The sequence below is a fragment of the Apodemus sylvaticus genome, chromosome 16 (genome assembly GCF_947179515.1).
Source record: "Apodemus sylvaticus chromosome 16, mApoSyl1.1, whole genome shotgun sequence".
NCBI lineage: Eukaryota > Metazoa > Chordata > Mammalia > Rodentia > Muridae > Apodemus > Apodemus sylvaticus.
The window spans coordinates 46,077,922-46,092,893 of record NC_067487.1 but is presented as its reverse complement, the minus strand read 5'-3'; the positions used below and the strand labels follow the sequence as shown (position 1 = coordinate 46,092,893).

Genomic DNA, 14,972 nt, shown 5'->3' with positions numbered 1-14,972 from the left:
CAGTAGCCACAAAGAAGATGAAAAACTCTATGGAGTCAATCAAGTTGCTATGATAAGTAAAAAACTATGTGCTGTGCTGGTATACAAGCAGACTCTGAAATGACCAGTCAGGGCACAGGGAAACTAGTTCACCAACAACACTCTCCAGCTTTAAGAAAATCCAAACAGAATGCTATGACATGTTGGTCAGAGCTGGTGTCCATCCCTATAGTGGCAATGGTATTAAATGGGACTTCTACAGAGTACGCAGACTGGCTTTCATGGACCCAGGTGACTGTGATACCATTAGAACATGCCAGAACAGTCTGGGGAAAAGTAAACCATGCAAGCTTTTCCTTACTAGAACTTGTCAAAGCTTGTCTTTAAACAAACAATAAAAACAAAACAAAACAAAACCACACATTTGGAAGTCTGATATGGTGGTGTATGCCTCTAATTCCAGCACATAAGAGGAAGAGGCAGGCAGAACTCAGTGACTCCACACTAGCCAGGGTAATACAGTGACACACTTATCTCAAAACAAACAAAACAAAAATTAAAACCACAGGAGGAGGGACATACATCTCTAATCCCAGCACGTCTGTGACAACATGAGAAGAAAGACAGGAGAATGTCCCAGAAGCTTGAGGGATAGCTAGCCTGGGGTATGACATACTATGACAGAAATCTGGTTTTCATGCCTCAAAAAGATGGAAACAGAAGAGAATTGACTCCTGAAAACTGTCCTCTGACGACTACATGCATCCTGTAGCTGTGCATGCCAGCATTTACACAAAGTAGTAATAACTGCCTTTTAAAAACCTACAAAAATAGCTGGACACGGTGGCATACACCTCTAATCCCAGCACAGGGTGGGTAGAGGCAGAGAGATTAGGAATTCAAGCCAGCACAGGCAGTAAGTCTTTGAGAGGGGGTGGGAGTGGGGATGGGGGTGGGGGTGGGACTGGCTAGAGAGATGGCTCAGTGGTTAAGAGTGCCTACTACTCTCCAGAGAATTCGTTCAGGCACCAGCACCTGGGCCAGGCGGCTCACAGCTGCCTGTAACTCCAGCTCTAGGGAAGGTCTGACCATACACTCTGAAATACTTTCTCTGCCTTATTTCCCAGACTCTAACATGTGAAGTCCTCCTATCTGCCCACTAGAGTTGAGAAACAACTGTGTGAAAAGTTGAAGATAAGAAGACTTTTTAAGGTAATTTAGATCATTTAAGTCCGTTCAGGTATGCTATAATGCAAGAAATATTGTAATCAGCTTTTAAGATAATTCATCCAAGGACAATGGATCCAAGGCAACTTCTAGTTGTATTGTAGTAAATACACTCGACTTGTCTCTCCCATTGAATGTGATGAGGAGGAAGAAGGGGGGAGGGGAGAGGAGGAGGGAGAAGGAGGAGGGAGAAGGAGGAAGAAGATCATCATCATCATCTGGACAAGATGCACAGAGTAGGCAGCACAGGGAAAGCTCCAGCACTGGGAGCATCATCTAAACACCTGTGAGTCCTACCTTACCACGCCACCTTGACGCTCCAAGCCTATGCTCCACATAGCTGACAACAGAAATAAGCACTTCTGTAGCAATTTGCCCCAAGGAACAAAAAAGCAAAGTGCTGCTCGGAGTGTAGAAGCCACTATTTGCTTTGTCTGTCATATGCCTGGCACCAATCTCAGGTAATCCCAAAACCACACCAGAGAGGAAACAATGAACATCTGCAAGAGCAAAAACTGAAGTTCTCTCTCTCTCTAGTCACTGGAGTGATGGTTCTAAGGGGTGGGCTCATGCAACAACGAGTTTTAGTTTGTGTCCTTCTTGTTGTTCTAGATCCCTTAGCCCCTGGCTGAATCCACGCCACTGTGGGGGCAGACCACAAAGCCAGCCAGCAGAGCCACAAGTTTTAGTGTGGACACTGAAAAAAGGAAGTTCTACAGAGCTGAGTTTTCAGAAAATAGTAAACTAATATTTGGAAATCAAGAGAGCATTTTGACTTCCCTCATTTGCTTCAAGGTGCTGGTGTGGAGGTCAGGGACTCACACACCTGGCAGACGGTTCTCAGCCCAACAAAACACTTTAAATAATCCATGGATCGAAAAAGCAATCTCGGGGGAAATAAGATGTTTTAGAAAGAGAGAAATGATGTAAGTAGAGTATTCAGGTATGAAATGCTCAGAAAAGAATAAAAGGTTTTTTAAACAAAATAAAATACAACATATAAAAAATCTGTGAAATAAAATTATGTCAATTCAAAAGAAAACAGAGGAAGCCAGACAATCTGTGCCCAGCTCTTTTCCTTTCAGCATCATCCTGATACAAAGCTAACCCCAGGGATCAGAGAAAGGAAACTGGTGCCCATGGGCAGCTCAGTGGGGCTTCTAGCATGCAGAGACCCTCTAAAAGTGAAACACAAAATTTCCAAATTAAAAATAGAGAAAAGGGACCATGAGTAAGAAAGGAGCCCTTGGGGTTTCTACTGCTGTGACAAAACACCATGACCAAATAGCAAGTTGGGTCAGCTTACACTTCCATCACCGCTCATCACTGAAGGAGGTCAGGACAGGAACCCAAACAGGGCAGGAACCTGAAGGCTGGAGCTGATGCAGAGGCCATAGTAGTGGGATGGGGTGGGGAGGGGCTGCTTACTTCTGGCTCGCTCTCCAAGGCTTAGCTCCCTTCTGATAGAGCCAGGGCCAGCAGCCCAGGGATGGCCCAATCCACAACCTGCTGAGCCTTCTCCCATCAGTAACTAATTTAAAAACTGCACGACAGCTGGATCTTATGGAGGCATTTTCTCAATTAAGATTCTGTCCATTCGGATAACTCTAGTTTGTGTGTCAAGTGTGTAAGTCTAGCCAGCACTGGGGAAACACCTAATAAACTTGTAAAAAACCTTTAGTTTGTAGAAGGTACTGATAAGAAATGAAAAGAGGGGTTGAAGAGCCAGTTGAATGCTAAAGAACACTTGTTTCTCTTGAAGAGGACTCAGGTTCTGTTCCCAGGACCCACATGGCCGCTGACAATAGTCTAGAGGACCCAAGTTCCTCTTCTGACCCCCATGGGCATCAGACACAAATGTGGTGCATATATATATATATATATATATATATATACACACACACACACACACACAGCTTAAATACTTCATACTCATAAAAGTAACTAAAAAAATAAAACGAAAGGAGACTGCAGGTGGCATTCTTACATAGGCCAGCCTGCCACCCTTTGCAGTGTACTACTAAATAAACCTACTTTCTTTAGAAGGAAGGATGGAAGGAAGGAAGGAAGGAAGGAAGGAAGGAAGGAAGGAAAGGGAAGGATGGGGAAGAAGGAAAGGAGGGAAGGAAGGAGGGAGGGAGAGAGAAAAGGAGGGAGGAAGAGGGAGACAGGGAGAGAGGATACATTAGCTCACTGAACCATAACTCTGATAATCACACTTAAGCAAAACTATAATACACAGGTCAAACACAGACAGTGGCAAAACAGAGAACATGTATTGTCGTTACTTTTGCATAGCTGTGACGAATTGCCTGAGAACAGGTTAAAAGGAAGAATTTTTGTTTTGCTCCACAGTTTCAGATTTTTTGATCCAGTCATGTGGCCCCATGAGGTTGGGCAAAATATGTGGCATGAAAACTGTTCATTCTTGGCACTCCAGGAAACAGAGAGGGAGGCCGTACAGGGAGGGACAAAGTAAGGTACAAATGCCAGTTCACATCTCAAATGACTTACTTCACCTAAAGAACACACCTCCTTCTTTGCATCGTCTCCTAAATTATGCATTAATAGCATAAATCCATCTAAGAAGCCGTTCATCGTGCCAAAGCCCTTACATTCTAATCATCCAGTACCATCACTATCACAGACCCATCCAAATGAGTTCTTCACTAATCACCTAGGCATTCTTAATCCAACCAAGATGATAAAGAAAATTAACCATTACAACATCCTAAGGATCAAGGAAATCTGGCCATTTTAATAGAGTAAACAAGTTGAAGATGCTAAGCCTAGGCAAGGAAAGGATGGCAAGAACACGGGAAAGACTGGCTCTGCAGAGCACAGAGGAATAACACTTATCAATGAGTATAAAAGAACAGGGTGTGTGTGTTATGGTTTGAATATAAAGTGTCTCCCACACCCTTCATGTCTTGAGGGTTTGGTTTCCAGCTAACAGCACTAGTTGGAAAGTACTGGTAACTTGGGAGGTGGGTGTAGCTCGAAGAGGCAGATGCCCTCGGGGACAGGATCCAGCTAGGGCCCCTTCCTGATTAGCGGCCCAGTCTGCCTTGAGGTGAGCAACGCCGCTAGGCCACACCCGTCTGCTCCAGTGCTGCTCTGCCTCATCACAGGTCCTTGGAAATGGAGGAAGCACATCATGGACGGAAACCATTCAGCACAATGAGCTGGTCCCCCTTGGTATTTCTAGACGGCACTTTGTTACAGTGAAGAAAACTGCTTCTAGAGTTACCAGAAACTCAGGTCTTCAGCAGAGATTCCAGAGATTCTTACATTAAATGCAGGGCTGACAACCTAGAATAATTTTCTTCCAACTCAAGTTATGACTCAAGTATGACTCAAGTATGACTCTCTGAACTAGACTTTTAAACCTATGAAGGCAGAAGCCACTCTTTTGATTAAAAACTAACATTTTTCTCACTACCTAAAAGTAATTATTACGAAGTACTTCAAGTTTCATATTTTTAAAAAGTTCAATAAATACTAGCTCTTAATCAATGTGGTATTATGAGGTATATTTTATTTCTCAAAAACTTATGTGTAATAAGGATATTAAAATTAATTTCAAACTATTAAAACAAAAGGTATAAATTTCATCCAAATATCTTTAAGTACAGTGAAGAAATCCCTTGAAAAGAAGTGCTCTTTCCATTCAGAGTGATGGTTCTCAAAAGACTCAAAACATCTGCATTTACTTTAAAGTTCATCAAGACAGAATGACATTTTTAGGGGAAGCATATGGCTTGTTGAACAGTCATCTAGAACAGGATCTTTTGTCAAGCATGGGCCTCTTATTTGTGTATGAAGTGGCCAAATAAAGCAAAGAACATATTTTTGAGCCCTAGAAAACACAAAGAAATAACTCTTCACCTGGCTTTGTTAAGGACACAGCAAAACATACTCCAAAAGCAATCAGACCTGTACCAGGGAGAACGTACTCTCGGCTGAAACACTTCTAGGATATCAGTGAAACAAAGAACTCTAGAGAGGTAAGGAACTTTCTTAAGAATTATGTCCAGCTAAAGACCACCTCCCTGAAAAGCACATTTCCACTATAAAGGATAAGACACTTTCTTCTTAAAACTCTGGAGGGCAGAGTTCAACAGCTGTGCTAGATTAAACCTGAGCCCTTCCAAAATGAAGAACAAGAGTCTCTAGAGAGGAGCAGCATGGCCTCCTCTCTCCAAATTACCTCAATGCCTTCTAGGCCGCTGACCCGCCCCCAGCTCTCATTAGTACATAAAGGAATAATGTAAAAAAATGAAGCTTTTTTGTTTGTGGAAATCTCCTTTATTCCTCTCCCAAAGAAAGCCATATTTTTGAAGTCTTTGAAGATAAAACTTATTAAAGCTACTTAGAGGGGGAAGAAAAAAAAACAGTCAGAGTTTTCAGCCCTCGCTTCCTATCAGAATCTCCAGAGATAAGCTAAATCAAAATTACTGAAGCAGTATTTGTGGCAAAAGTACCTGAGTGCACATAACAGACTCTAAGGAACAGCTGACATTTAAAAAACAAGCACTAAATTGCAGGGTAATCCTGTTTTGTTTTGTTTTTTTAAGTAAGTCTTGTGAATCCAGGAAAGAAGAAAAGATTCCATTTGATTAACTCTAAATAACTTAAGGCTGCATTTACCTAGCAAAATACTTAACAGACAGAAAGAACTTGAAACAGGAGTTCCGAATTGTCCCCTTCTCCAAACAGAATAGTTTACAAAACACAGAATAGTTTACAAAAATATTCAAATATTTAGATGAAAGAAGCTGCAAAAAAAAAGAAAAGAAAAAAGAAAGAAGAAAAGAAAAGAAAAGAAGAGTGGCTACTATGTAATTCAGTTACGACAGATTCTTTTAGGCACTTCAGACTAGGAAACTAAAAGAAAAGCTTTTTCTCTTTTAAGAACTCAGGTATTAACAACAATATTCTTTTAACCTTAAAAGAGTACAAGATTTTATTTTATTTTTATATTTATTCATTTTTGTGTGTATATCTATGTGCTTATGTGGAGAGGTCAGAGGACAACTTGTAGAAATTGGTTCTCTCCTTTAACCATGGGGGTCCTGGGTACCGAACTCAGGTCACAGAATGCAATCTGACGCACAGGCCCAAGGCTTTAATAACGCATGGCTTCATTAAATCTCAGAATTTTACACAAAATTCTAATAGGTTGTTATTTGGTATTCAAAACATATTTTTTAAAAAAGGTAAAATGATGAAGCCAGGTTAGAACTGGTTGGGCAGGTGCAAGAAGCCCAAAGCAAACAATCCTTTGTCATTCAGAATCAGCACCTTAGTGTTCAGGCCCAGAAGTCAGTCGGTATTTCAGTTAAATGAGCCCTCCAGCCTAGAGGCTACAGAGGATGAGACAGAAACTTCAGTCATGACAGGAATCCTTTCTAGAAAATGAATTTGAAACTGAAAATTTGAAATTGGGTTATAGTCATTCCCAATCTCAGCCATCCTTTAAATGACTTTAGGGTCTTAACTATTGAGTGAGGAATACTGTTAGAGTAGTTCTGTAGGCCACTGAGGATGGATATCAGAGCTCTTGTTAAGGGCTATTAAGAAAAAGCTATTTTCTCTTTATCAGAATATGGGACTCGACCTCTGGTCTTCAAACATTCTCATCTGCTTCAAGATTAAAATTTTACATATTATTTTCTCCTCCTTAAAGAGTTAATACCAGGGGCTCAGAGGTTAAAAGCATTTATTGCTTCTCCCAGAAGATCCGGGTTCAAGTCTCAGCACATGGTAGCTCACAGCCATCTATAACACCAGATCCAGAGGTCCAAGGCTCTCTTCTGACCTCCTGAGATACCAGGTGAGCACATGGTACACAAATATACATGCAGACAAAACACACACACACAGAGAGAGAGAGAGAGAGAGAGAGAGAGCGCGCAAAATAAATATTTCTTTAAGTTAATACAGTTCAGCTGGTCAATTACATGTGGCCAAGAGACCACCTCTCAGGAAAGCTGGTTCACCCATTGCTAAGGAAGTGGGAGGAATAATTACTCCCTTAGGGAGATAACGAATTTATTCTCCCCAGAAGCACAGTCCTCATGTAGCTTCAGTTTTTTTTGTTTGTTTGTTTGTTGTTTTTGTGTTTGTTTTGTTTTTGGCTTTTCGAGACCGGGTTTCTCTGTATAGAGCTGGCTGTCCTGGAACTCACTCTGTAGACCAGTTTGGCCTTGAACTCAGAAATCTGCCTGCCTCTGTCTCCCAAGTGCTGGGACTAAAGGCATGCGCCACCACCGCCCAGCCTCATGGTAGCCTCTTACTGAGCTCAGTAGATCGGATGGCACGTCCATGCTGCTGACACCATGCCTGTCTGCTTTTCCCTCTCTTTTTCTTTCAGATACTGACCAAAGCCTGAGCATGGCTTCCCTGATGCCCTGGGACGTCCCTTCTCTGAAGCTACCCTCCCTCCCTTCTTCATCCATGGGGGGACTTACAAACACCACTGCTTTCTCTCTTCTCTGCTCCCTCCCCAAAGAGCTGTCAGGATTTATAGCTTGCCTATCATGTTGTTTTTCACTCAAATACTAATAAATCTGTGTTTGATGCTGGTTAATTAATGAAAAAATTTAAAAAACAACTTAAAAAACAGACTCAAGAGCTCAGAAAGCATAGCTGGCATACTCACTACTTCTTAAAGGCATAATATAATAATTGTTTCCCAACAATAAGGGAAGTTTATAAGAAAAATCTTGTTTTTAGACAGAGCTCCAGGATCCCTAGGAAGAAAGAGAGGAAGAATTGTCAGAGCCAGAGAGGTCAAGGATACCACAAGAAAACACACAGATCAACAACCGGGATTCATAGAGGTTCCTGAAACTAAACTGACAATTAGGAAACCTATAGGTAAACTGACCTAGGCCTTCTGCTTACAGGTTATAGTTAGTTGTGCAGCTCGGCCTTCCTGTGGGACTACTAACAGTGGGAACAGGGGCAGGCTGTGTCTCTTTTGGCTGCTTGTGGGACCATTTTCCTTCTACTGGGTTGCCTCATGCAGCCCTGATATCAGGAGTTTGTGCCTAGTCTTATAACTTGGTATGCCATGTTTGGCTGACAGCCCTGGGAAGCCAGCTCTTTTCTGAAGGAAAATGGAGCAATGGAAAAGGGAGAAGAGAGGTGGGGAAGGGGCTGGGGGTGGGGAGCTGCAGCCAGGAAGTAATATATAAGAGAAATTCTTAAAGTATGTTCTGAATACCGGACTTAATACATACATTATATGCATTTTTTTTTCTTACAAGTATAAAAAGACACATCCACACTCTCTGAACCTGGAAGAGGAAGGTTGGAAGGTCAGGAGTTCAAGGTCACCCACAGTTAGGTACACAGGAAATTTCATCCTAATCTAGTCAAATAATACGGTCTCAAAATAAAAAAGTAAAATAAAGTCACCTATAAAAACATCACTTATACTAAATTCAGAAAGAAAACTCTTTTTCTTCGAAACCCAAAACATTCATCCCTCCTACTGCATAGACAATAGCAGAGTAAAAGACAAGGGCACCAAGTAGTTTGCGAATAAAGAATATATGCTGCTACAAGAAAAAACAGAAGACATTGGAATTTTAATTTTAATGTTATCAGAAATAACATTTGTCACAGAAGTCAACATGGCGATGAGTAAACTAAACTATTTTCTAGAAGGAGAACTCAGGTCACTTCTCATTTGTACCGGCTGCTCACCTAAAAACAAGAATGAGAACATCCTGATTCACAGGTACTGAAGGAAACACAAGACACAATATTAAGGGAAGTCCTTGGCACAGGCTGAATGAATCACAGTAAGTTAGAAAAGGTAGCTATGCTGAATTTGTACTCAGAATAAATACTACAAAAATAATAAAAAGATGACAAATTTTATAAGCTTCTCCATATAAAACTGTCTGGCCTGGGCAGATAATCTGTGTCCTATTTGAATTCTATATTCAGTTCATCTCCAAACCTATTCTAGCATGTTAACCCAGAAATCAAGGGTCTCCATCTTTTCCCATTCTGCCTGAGAAAGTTACACTTCATATAAAGTCAGTTACTCTCATTCCAAAGAAGTTCTCACATTCTAGTAAGCACCCTTCTCAAATCACTCATTTCCACTTCCTGTTCTTAAATTTGTAAATAAAAAATGAGTCAGGATACTATCAAGTTGTGTTAACTACAAATCCATTCATAAAACAATCTCAATACAGAAATTAACTGAATTCAAGGTGAATATCCTAAACTCAGACCACTACAAATAATTCTTTAAAATACAAATAGAAGATATTTTTAATTCATATTTATGTAGGCTAGTAGCTACCTGGCTCTCACTAATATGACTCTTAAGACCTACTTTTCCAAATGAGTATCCAAACATACACGTACAAAGTAAGTAAATGTAAGCAAAAATATTTAGTAAAGTAGAAACCAACCTACTGATCTTGAATGTTTATCAATTTAGACTTTTCCTTGCCATTAAGATACAGGAAACACAGAACTGAAGTCAACCAGTATCCTAGGACCACTTAGGACCACTTCCTCCATGGAGGTCTCTACAGGCTCAACCTCACAGTGGGAAATGAAGCCACAAAATACAGCCAAAGGTTGGGAGCACAAAACAGACTTCACAAAAGTCTCATATACCTGCTCTTCACATAGAGACTAGTTAACACCCTCTGGGCATCTGCTATCCCAAGAGCTATGCTGTTGGAAAACACAAGATCCAGTCTAAATCTGAGAAGTCCTGTGAGGGAAGGGGAGACTACACACATGCACGATCATGTTAAAATGAAGGGGAAACAAGCAGGGCAACAACCATCTGAAGTCCCATGTGTAACTATTTTGAAAGAAAACCAACTTACCTGTTGATAGACTCACATCTTAAATAGGTACAATTTATGCCAGAAAACCCCGTAGGATAGTTAGGGATAGTAAGGGCAAGAATGGGTCACTAAGCAAGCCTTTACCCTCTCCAGGCCTGGAAGTGGAAGCCCACTGAACACAAGCTGCCAGTGCCAGTCCTACTCAACTTCTCTCCAGTCAGGACACATGGCTGTGGTTTCACTTTTTCCTTCTTACGTGCTGGTTTTTCTTCTTGCATTGACATTATAATTGAATCCGAGCGTCAGTGTAGTAGGCAAGGGCTTCCTTCCACCACTGGCGCCCGTCCCCACCCCTCCGCCTCTCACCACATGCTCTCTCAACGCTTGCCTCACAGGTCTGGCTCTCTTTCATTTCTTTAAGGATTACAAAAAGATTTTTAAAAGAAACTGACATTTAAATTGCCCCGATGGGTTGGATTTCTTATTATTCAGTCTTTACAAATCATTAATTTAAGGGTATACTGTACTGTTTCCATAGAAACACGGGAGGGGAAACATGAGTGCCTCAAGAAAGAAGCACATCATAAAAGTTAAAAAAGAAAAAAAAAAGTGGTAGTGTGAAGTCAAAATGATTTCCCCTGGGTTTTAATTTCTTTTTAACTATGAAACAAACAAGCATGATCTTATATGACTTATATATACTATTTTCAAATTTCAAACAACATATTTACAAGAAAAACGTGGTAAGTTTAGACGTGTAGTAATAGCTACCCATTTGTAAAATCCAGTATTATCTTAACTTCAACTACCATAATTGTTGAGAAATACATTAATGATCCCTTAAATTTGTTTTCAGTTCAAGTTCTATAATGAGCACATTAGCATTAAGTTATGTAAATTAATCTCCAGAATATGTAAGTAGAAAAGATCTAAACTAGATCACCATCATGTTAGACATAAAATAATCATTGCTATCTTAGAGAACAATTTGGTATTTCCCAAGTTCCTCATGTTTAAACACTTAATTGCAAATTTATCTTTTACTTTCCACCAGTATTACAATACTTATTTTCCAGTAACTGTATACTATACACACACACACACACACACACACACATATATATATATATATATATATATATATATATATATATATATATATATATATATATATACACACACACACACATACTGCTCTACTATTGTTTACAGAAAAGCCCCCCCACCCCCACCCCTTTCTGCAATGCTGGAGTGCTGGGATTAGAGTTTATGTGCCCCAGGAAGGTTTTATTAGGTGCTGAAGACTGAACCCAGTACCTCATGAATGCTAGGCACTCTCCATATCAACTCAACTATATCCCCAGTCTCTGAAGCCTTTTACAAATCTCCTAACTTGACTAAAGACAACCTTTTCTTTCCCACAAAACGACCACCACTTAAAACTGCAACAAAATTTGCCTCCGAAAGTTCTAACCAGCTCCCTTTAACTCTGTATTCCCTTTGTATCGAGCTTAACACTATTTAACAAGCATTTTGATAGATCCCATTTTCCTTTTTTTTTTTTTCTTTCTTAAAGGTATTTAGTGGTTTGGTTTTGTTTGAGACAGAGTCTCTCTAAGAAGCCCTGGCTGTCCTGGAACTCACAGAGATCCAACTGCCCTCTGGTTCTACCTCCCCAGAGCTGGCATTAAACGCTGTGCCAGTGGGCCTGACTTTTCTTTTCTTTTTCTTCTTTTTTTTTTTTTTTAGTTATCACATTCCTCCCACCCCTTCCAGTCTTCCATCGTCACTGTAAACTTTTAATGTAGTCTCCACAGCATGCAGCTGTCAATACAAGGCCACTCTTTACAGGTGCAAACTTCGAGACAAGCGATAGAACACAGTATCACATAGGTTAAAATGCTTTTATGTGTAAACACGTGCTAGTAGCAAACCCAGGAAACGAGAATATGTAAAATAAAGTAATGCTGCGGGGGGGGGGGGGACAGTCACCACAAAAATGCTTCAAGGTCACAAGATAACAATCCCTCCACTATTGCTATGAGTTAGTAAAAACGTAGATGAGAAACCTTCCGGCATCTAGGGTTACATAGTGTGATCTGTCTCAAACGAACAAACGAAATAAATAAATAAAAATAAAAGCCACCTTGCTGCCTGACAGCGTAGCTCCGTGGTGGAACTCAAGCTTGGAACGCACAGTTAGAAAGATAGAAAACAGGTACGCTCTAACCTTCCGATGAATAGTACTATAAACTCTGAAGTCCTAAGAAGTTTTCCTCTTATGCAGAAAGACGAATATAACAACCTTTCTGCTTAGAAGCTCAGTCGATATTAACTAAAGCCAGGGAAAGGAAAGCTGGGATTTACCTAAAGCCAGGGAAAGGAAAGCAGGGATTTACCCTTCTAGGCTGGAATGGGGCAAACAGGTGACAAACGAAAGGGATGCAGGACGTTGGGAGAGAAGTCGCCCAGACTCCTCCCCTTCTCAGGAGCCACGATCCGGTACACAGCTCCTCCGCACAGACCCTCGCCCGCAGCTGCACACCCTGGGCTCTCGAGAGCCCAAGGCCCCGCAGGCGCCTTGCCAGAGACCAGAATACGTCCCCGCATCCCCAAGAAGGGTCAACGGAGGACGCGTTCCCAAGGCCGCCTCCGGGGCCCAGCCGGCCCAGCCTCCCCCAAAGTGGAGTGACCTGGGAATCCTGAATGAATAGGTCGACAAGGCTGACAATTATGTTACCTGGATGGAACTCTACAGACGGAAACGGCAGCTGTAGCCACTGCCCTTCGCTTCAAAAACGCCTGTCTCAGCGACACTGACATTGAGACCGCCGCCATCTTCCTGTGTGCAAACGCCAGGATGCGAGTACGGATCCCTGCTAGGGACTCACTTCCTTCGTTCTCAAAGCAATGAGGCCGCAGTGAAACAGATTCATGTACTGTTTTCCTTTTGATATTGAGGATCTAGAAAAGAAATTAAAGTTCTAGTTGAAAGAAATAAAGAGGAAAATGGATGAAAGGATTCAATGAATGCAAATGATGTCTCTTTAAAAAGTAGTCCTTGTTAGCAAGGTTGGTCATTTACATTGAGGCTGAGAAGCCCAAAAATGTGAACACCTGTAACTCATAATTTTTCAAAGAAGTCACAATATCTGAGGCTGAGCCCACTGGAAGAGCCGGAGGGCTCCTTGAGTCTTTGAGAAACTAAAGTAGTACTTCCCCAAAGTGTTGCCAGATTCTGTTTTCAAGCCTTCAGAACAGACTGCACTCAGTTTGATGGTCTGCAGTTATATTGATCATATTTTCCACACTAAAAATCTAGCCTCGCTAAAAAAAAAAAAAAAAAAGAAAAAGAAAAAGAAAAAAAAAAGAAAAGAAAGAAAGAAAGAAAGGCCATATGGATTTACATGAAATCTAGGGGTTGGGGATATGGCTCAGTTGGAAGAGTGCTTGTTTGTCTACCTAGCATACAGGTAGCCAAAGGCCTGGTGATCTGCTCCTGTAAGCCTTTGATTTCTGGTAAACCTTGGGTTTGAGGTTGAAGGTAGAGGATGGAAGGTTGTCATCACTACCAAGCAAACACCTCGTTTCCACCCCCACCCGGAAAAGGGGCGGAGCCATCTTGATTACTCTTCCTAACTCCGTCATCCCTTTCCATTTGTCACCCATCCCATTCCAATGGCCATTAAAAGGAACAATAACCAAAGATTATAAACGATAACCAGCTTTAACTTCCAAGCGTCCTATCTAATCTTACCTGGCCCCTTTTCTTTTCTTTTTTTTTTTTCTTCTTCCAAGTCGGGGACATCGAATACGGACTTGGACGTCAAATCCTTGTGTGCAGTTTATCACCGAACTACATTTCCTAGCTTCTTTGTTTCTTAGAAGAGACAGGATCTCGCGATGTTATCCAAGCTAGACTTCAACTTACAACCCTCCTCCTTCAGCCTTCAGAGTATTAATACACCTTTTCATCCACTAATGTTTTCAACGTTATTTCTCAAATGATACCCCAACATTGATGAGAGAACATTAGTTTTGCAAGAGCTTGGCAGATTGCCGGGGGGGGGGGGGGGGTGGAGGGAAATGTTTGTAATATTGATATAGTGTTGACCTGCCTATTTACAATACTGTGATGACTCTTTTTTAATGTATTTATTTATGTGTGTATGCATGCAAATGCTAGAAGCCACAGAGAACAACTTTCAGCAGTCAGATTTCTCGTTCCAATTAACGTCTTAGACTTGGTGGCAAGTACTTTACCGCAGAGCTATCTAGCCAAATCTCTTAGGGTGGTCCTTAGTAACACTTTGCCTCAATCTTTCAAATATATTCAGAATTTTACTATGTTCCCTGCCTCTTCTAGTAGTACTCTGACCCAAACCACAGTCCCCGTTTGCAGGGATGTTTGCATTTACCCAGTGAGCTTCAGCTCAGCAATCAAAGCCTTTGAATCAGAAGTCACACATTCCCTTCTTTCCTCCTAAATACCCCAAGCTGAGCTTTGTAACTCAGCTCATCAGCGGAAAAGCCAGAGACAGCTTATTATGATATTTTAGGAGCAAGTGTAGAGGGGAGGATGTAGCTCAGCCGCATGACATTTGCTTTCACGGAGATGACCCTGGGTTCAGTCCTCACACTGGACTCTGCTCCCCTTCAACTGCCATATTCTACACCCAGTAGATATTTCCAAATATACCAGGCACGCTTCTGTCTGAAAGACGTTACCTTGGACATTCTTCAGGCCCAGGATGCTTTTCTAGCATCTGGAATACTCTTCTCCATTGGCCTCCTCTTTTCCTTGCCCCTACTCTCTGTCTCTGTCCTTCATCCTACGATTTTGCCCACACGTCACCTTCATTGGGAGGCTCTTTCTGTCCTCCAATTTCAATCCCACCGTAGAAATTTCTATATGAATGTCCAGGCTTCTTCTTTTGC

At 41.3% G+C, this 14,972-nt stretch overlaps 1 protein-coding gene across 1 annotated transcript in view; it reads right to left on the bottom strand.

Moving 5' to 3' along the window:
* Ndufs4 (NADH:ubiquinone oxidoreductase subunit S4) overlaps positions 1-12,904 on the bottom strand; it is an 89,126-nt gene extending 76,222 nt beyond the window's left edge. Inside the window, exon 1 of the mRNA XM_052159781.1 lies at positions 12,775-12,904. Within this exon, the coding sequence (XP_052015741.1) occupies positions 12,775-12,872 (98 nt within the window). The 5' untranslated portion in view covers positions 12,873-12,904. The remainder of the gene's footprint in view (positions 1-12,774) is intronic.
* Positions 12,905-14,972: the final 2,068 nt, after the last annotated feature.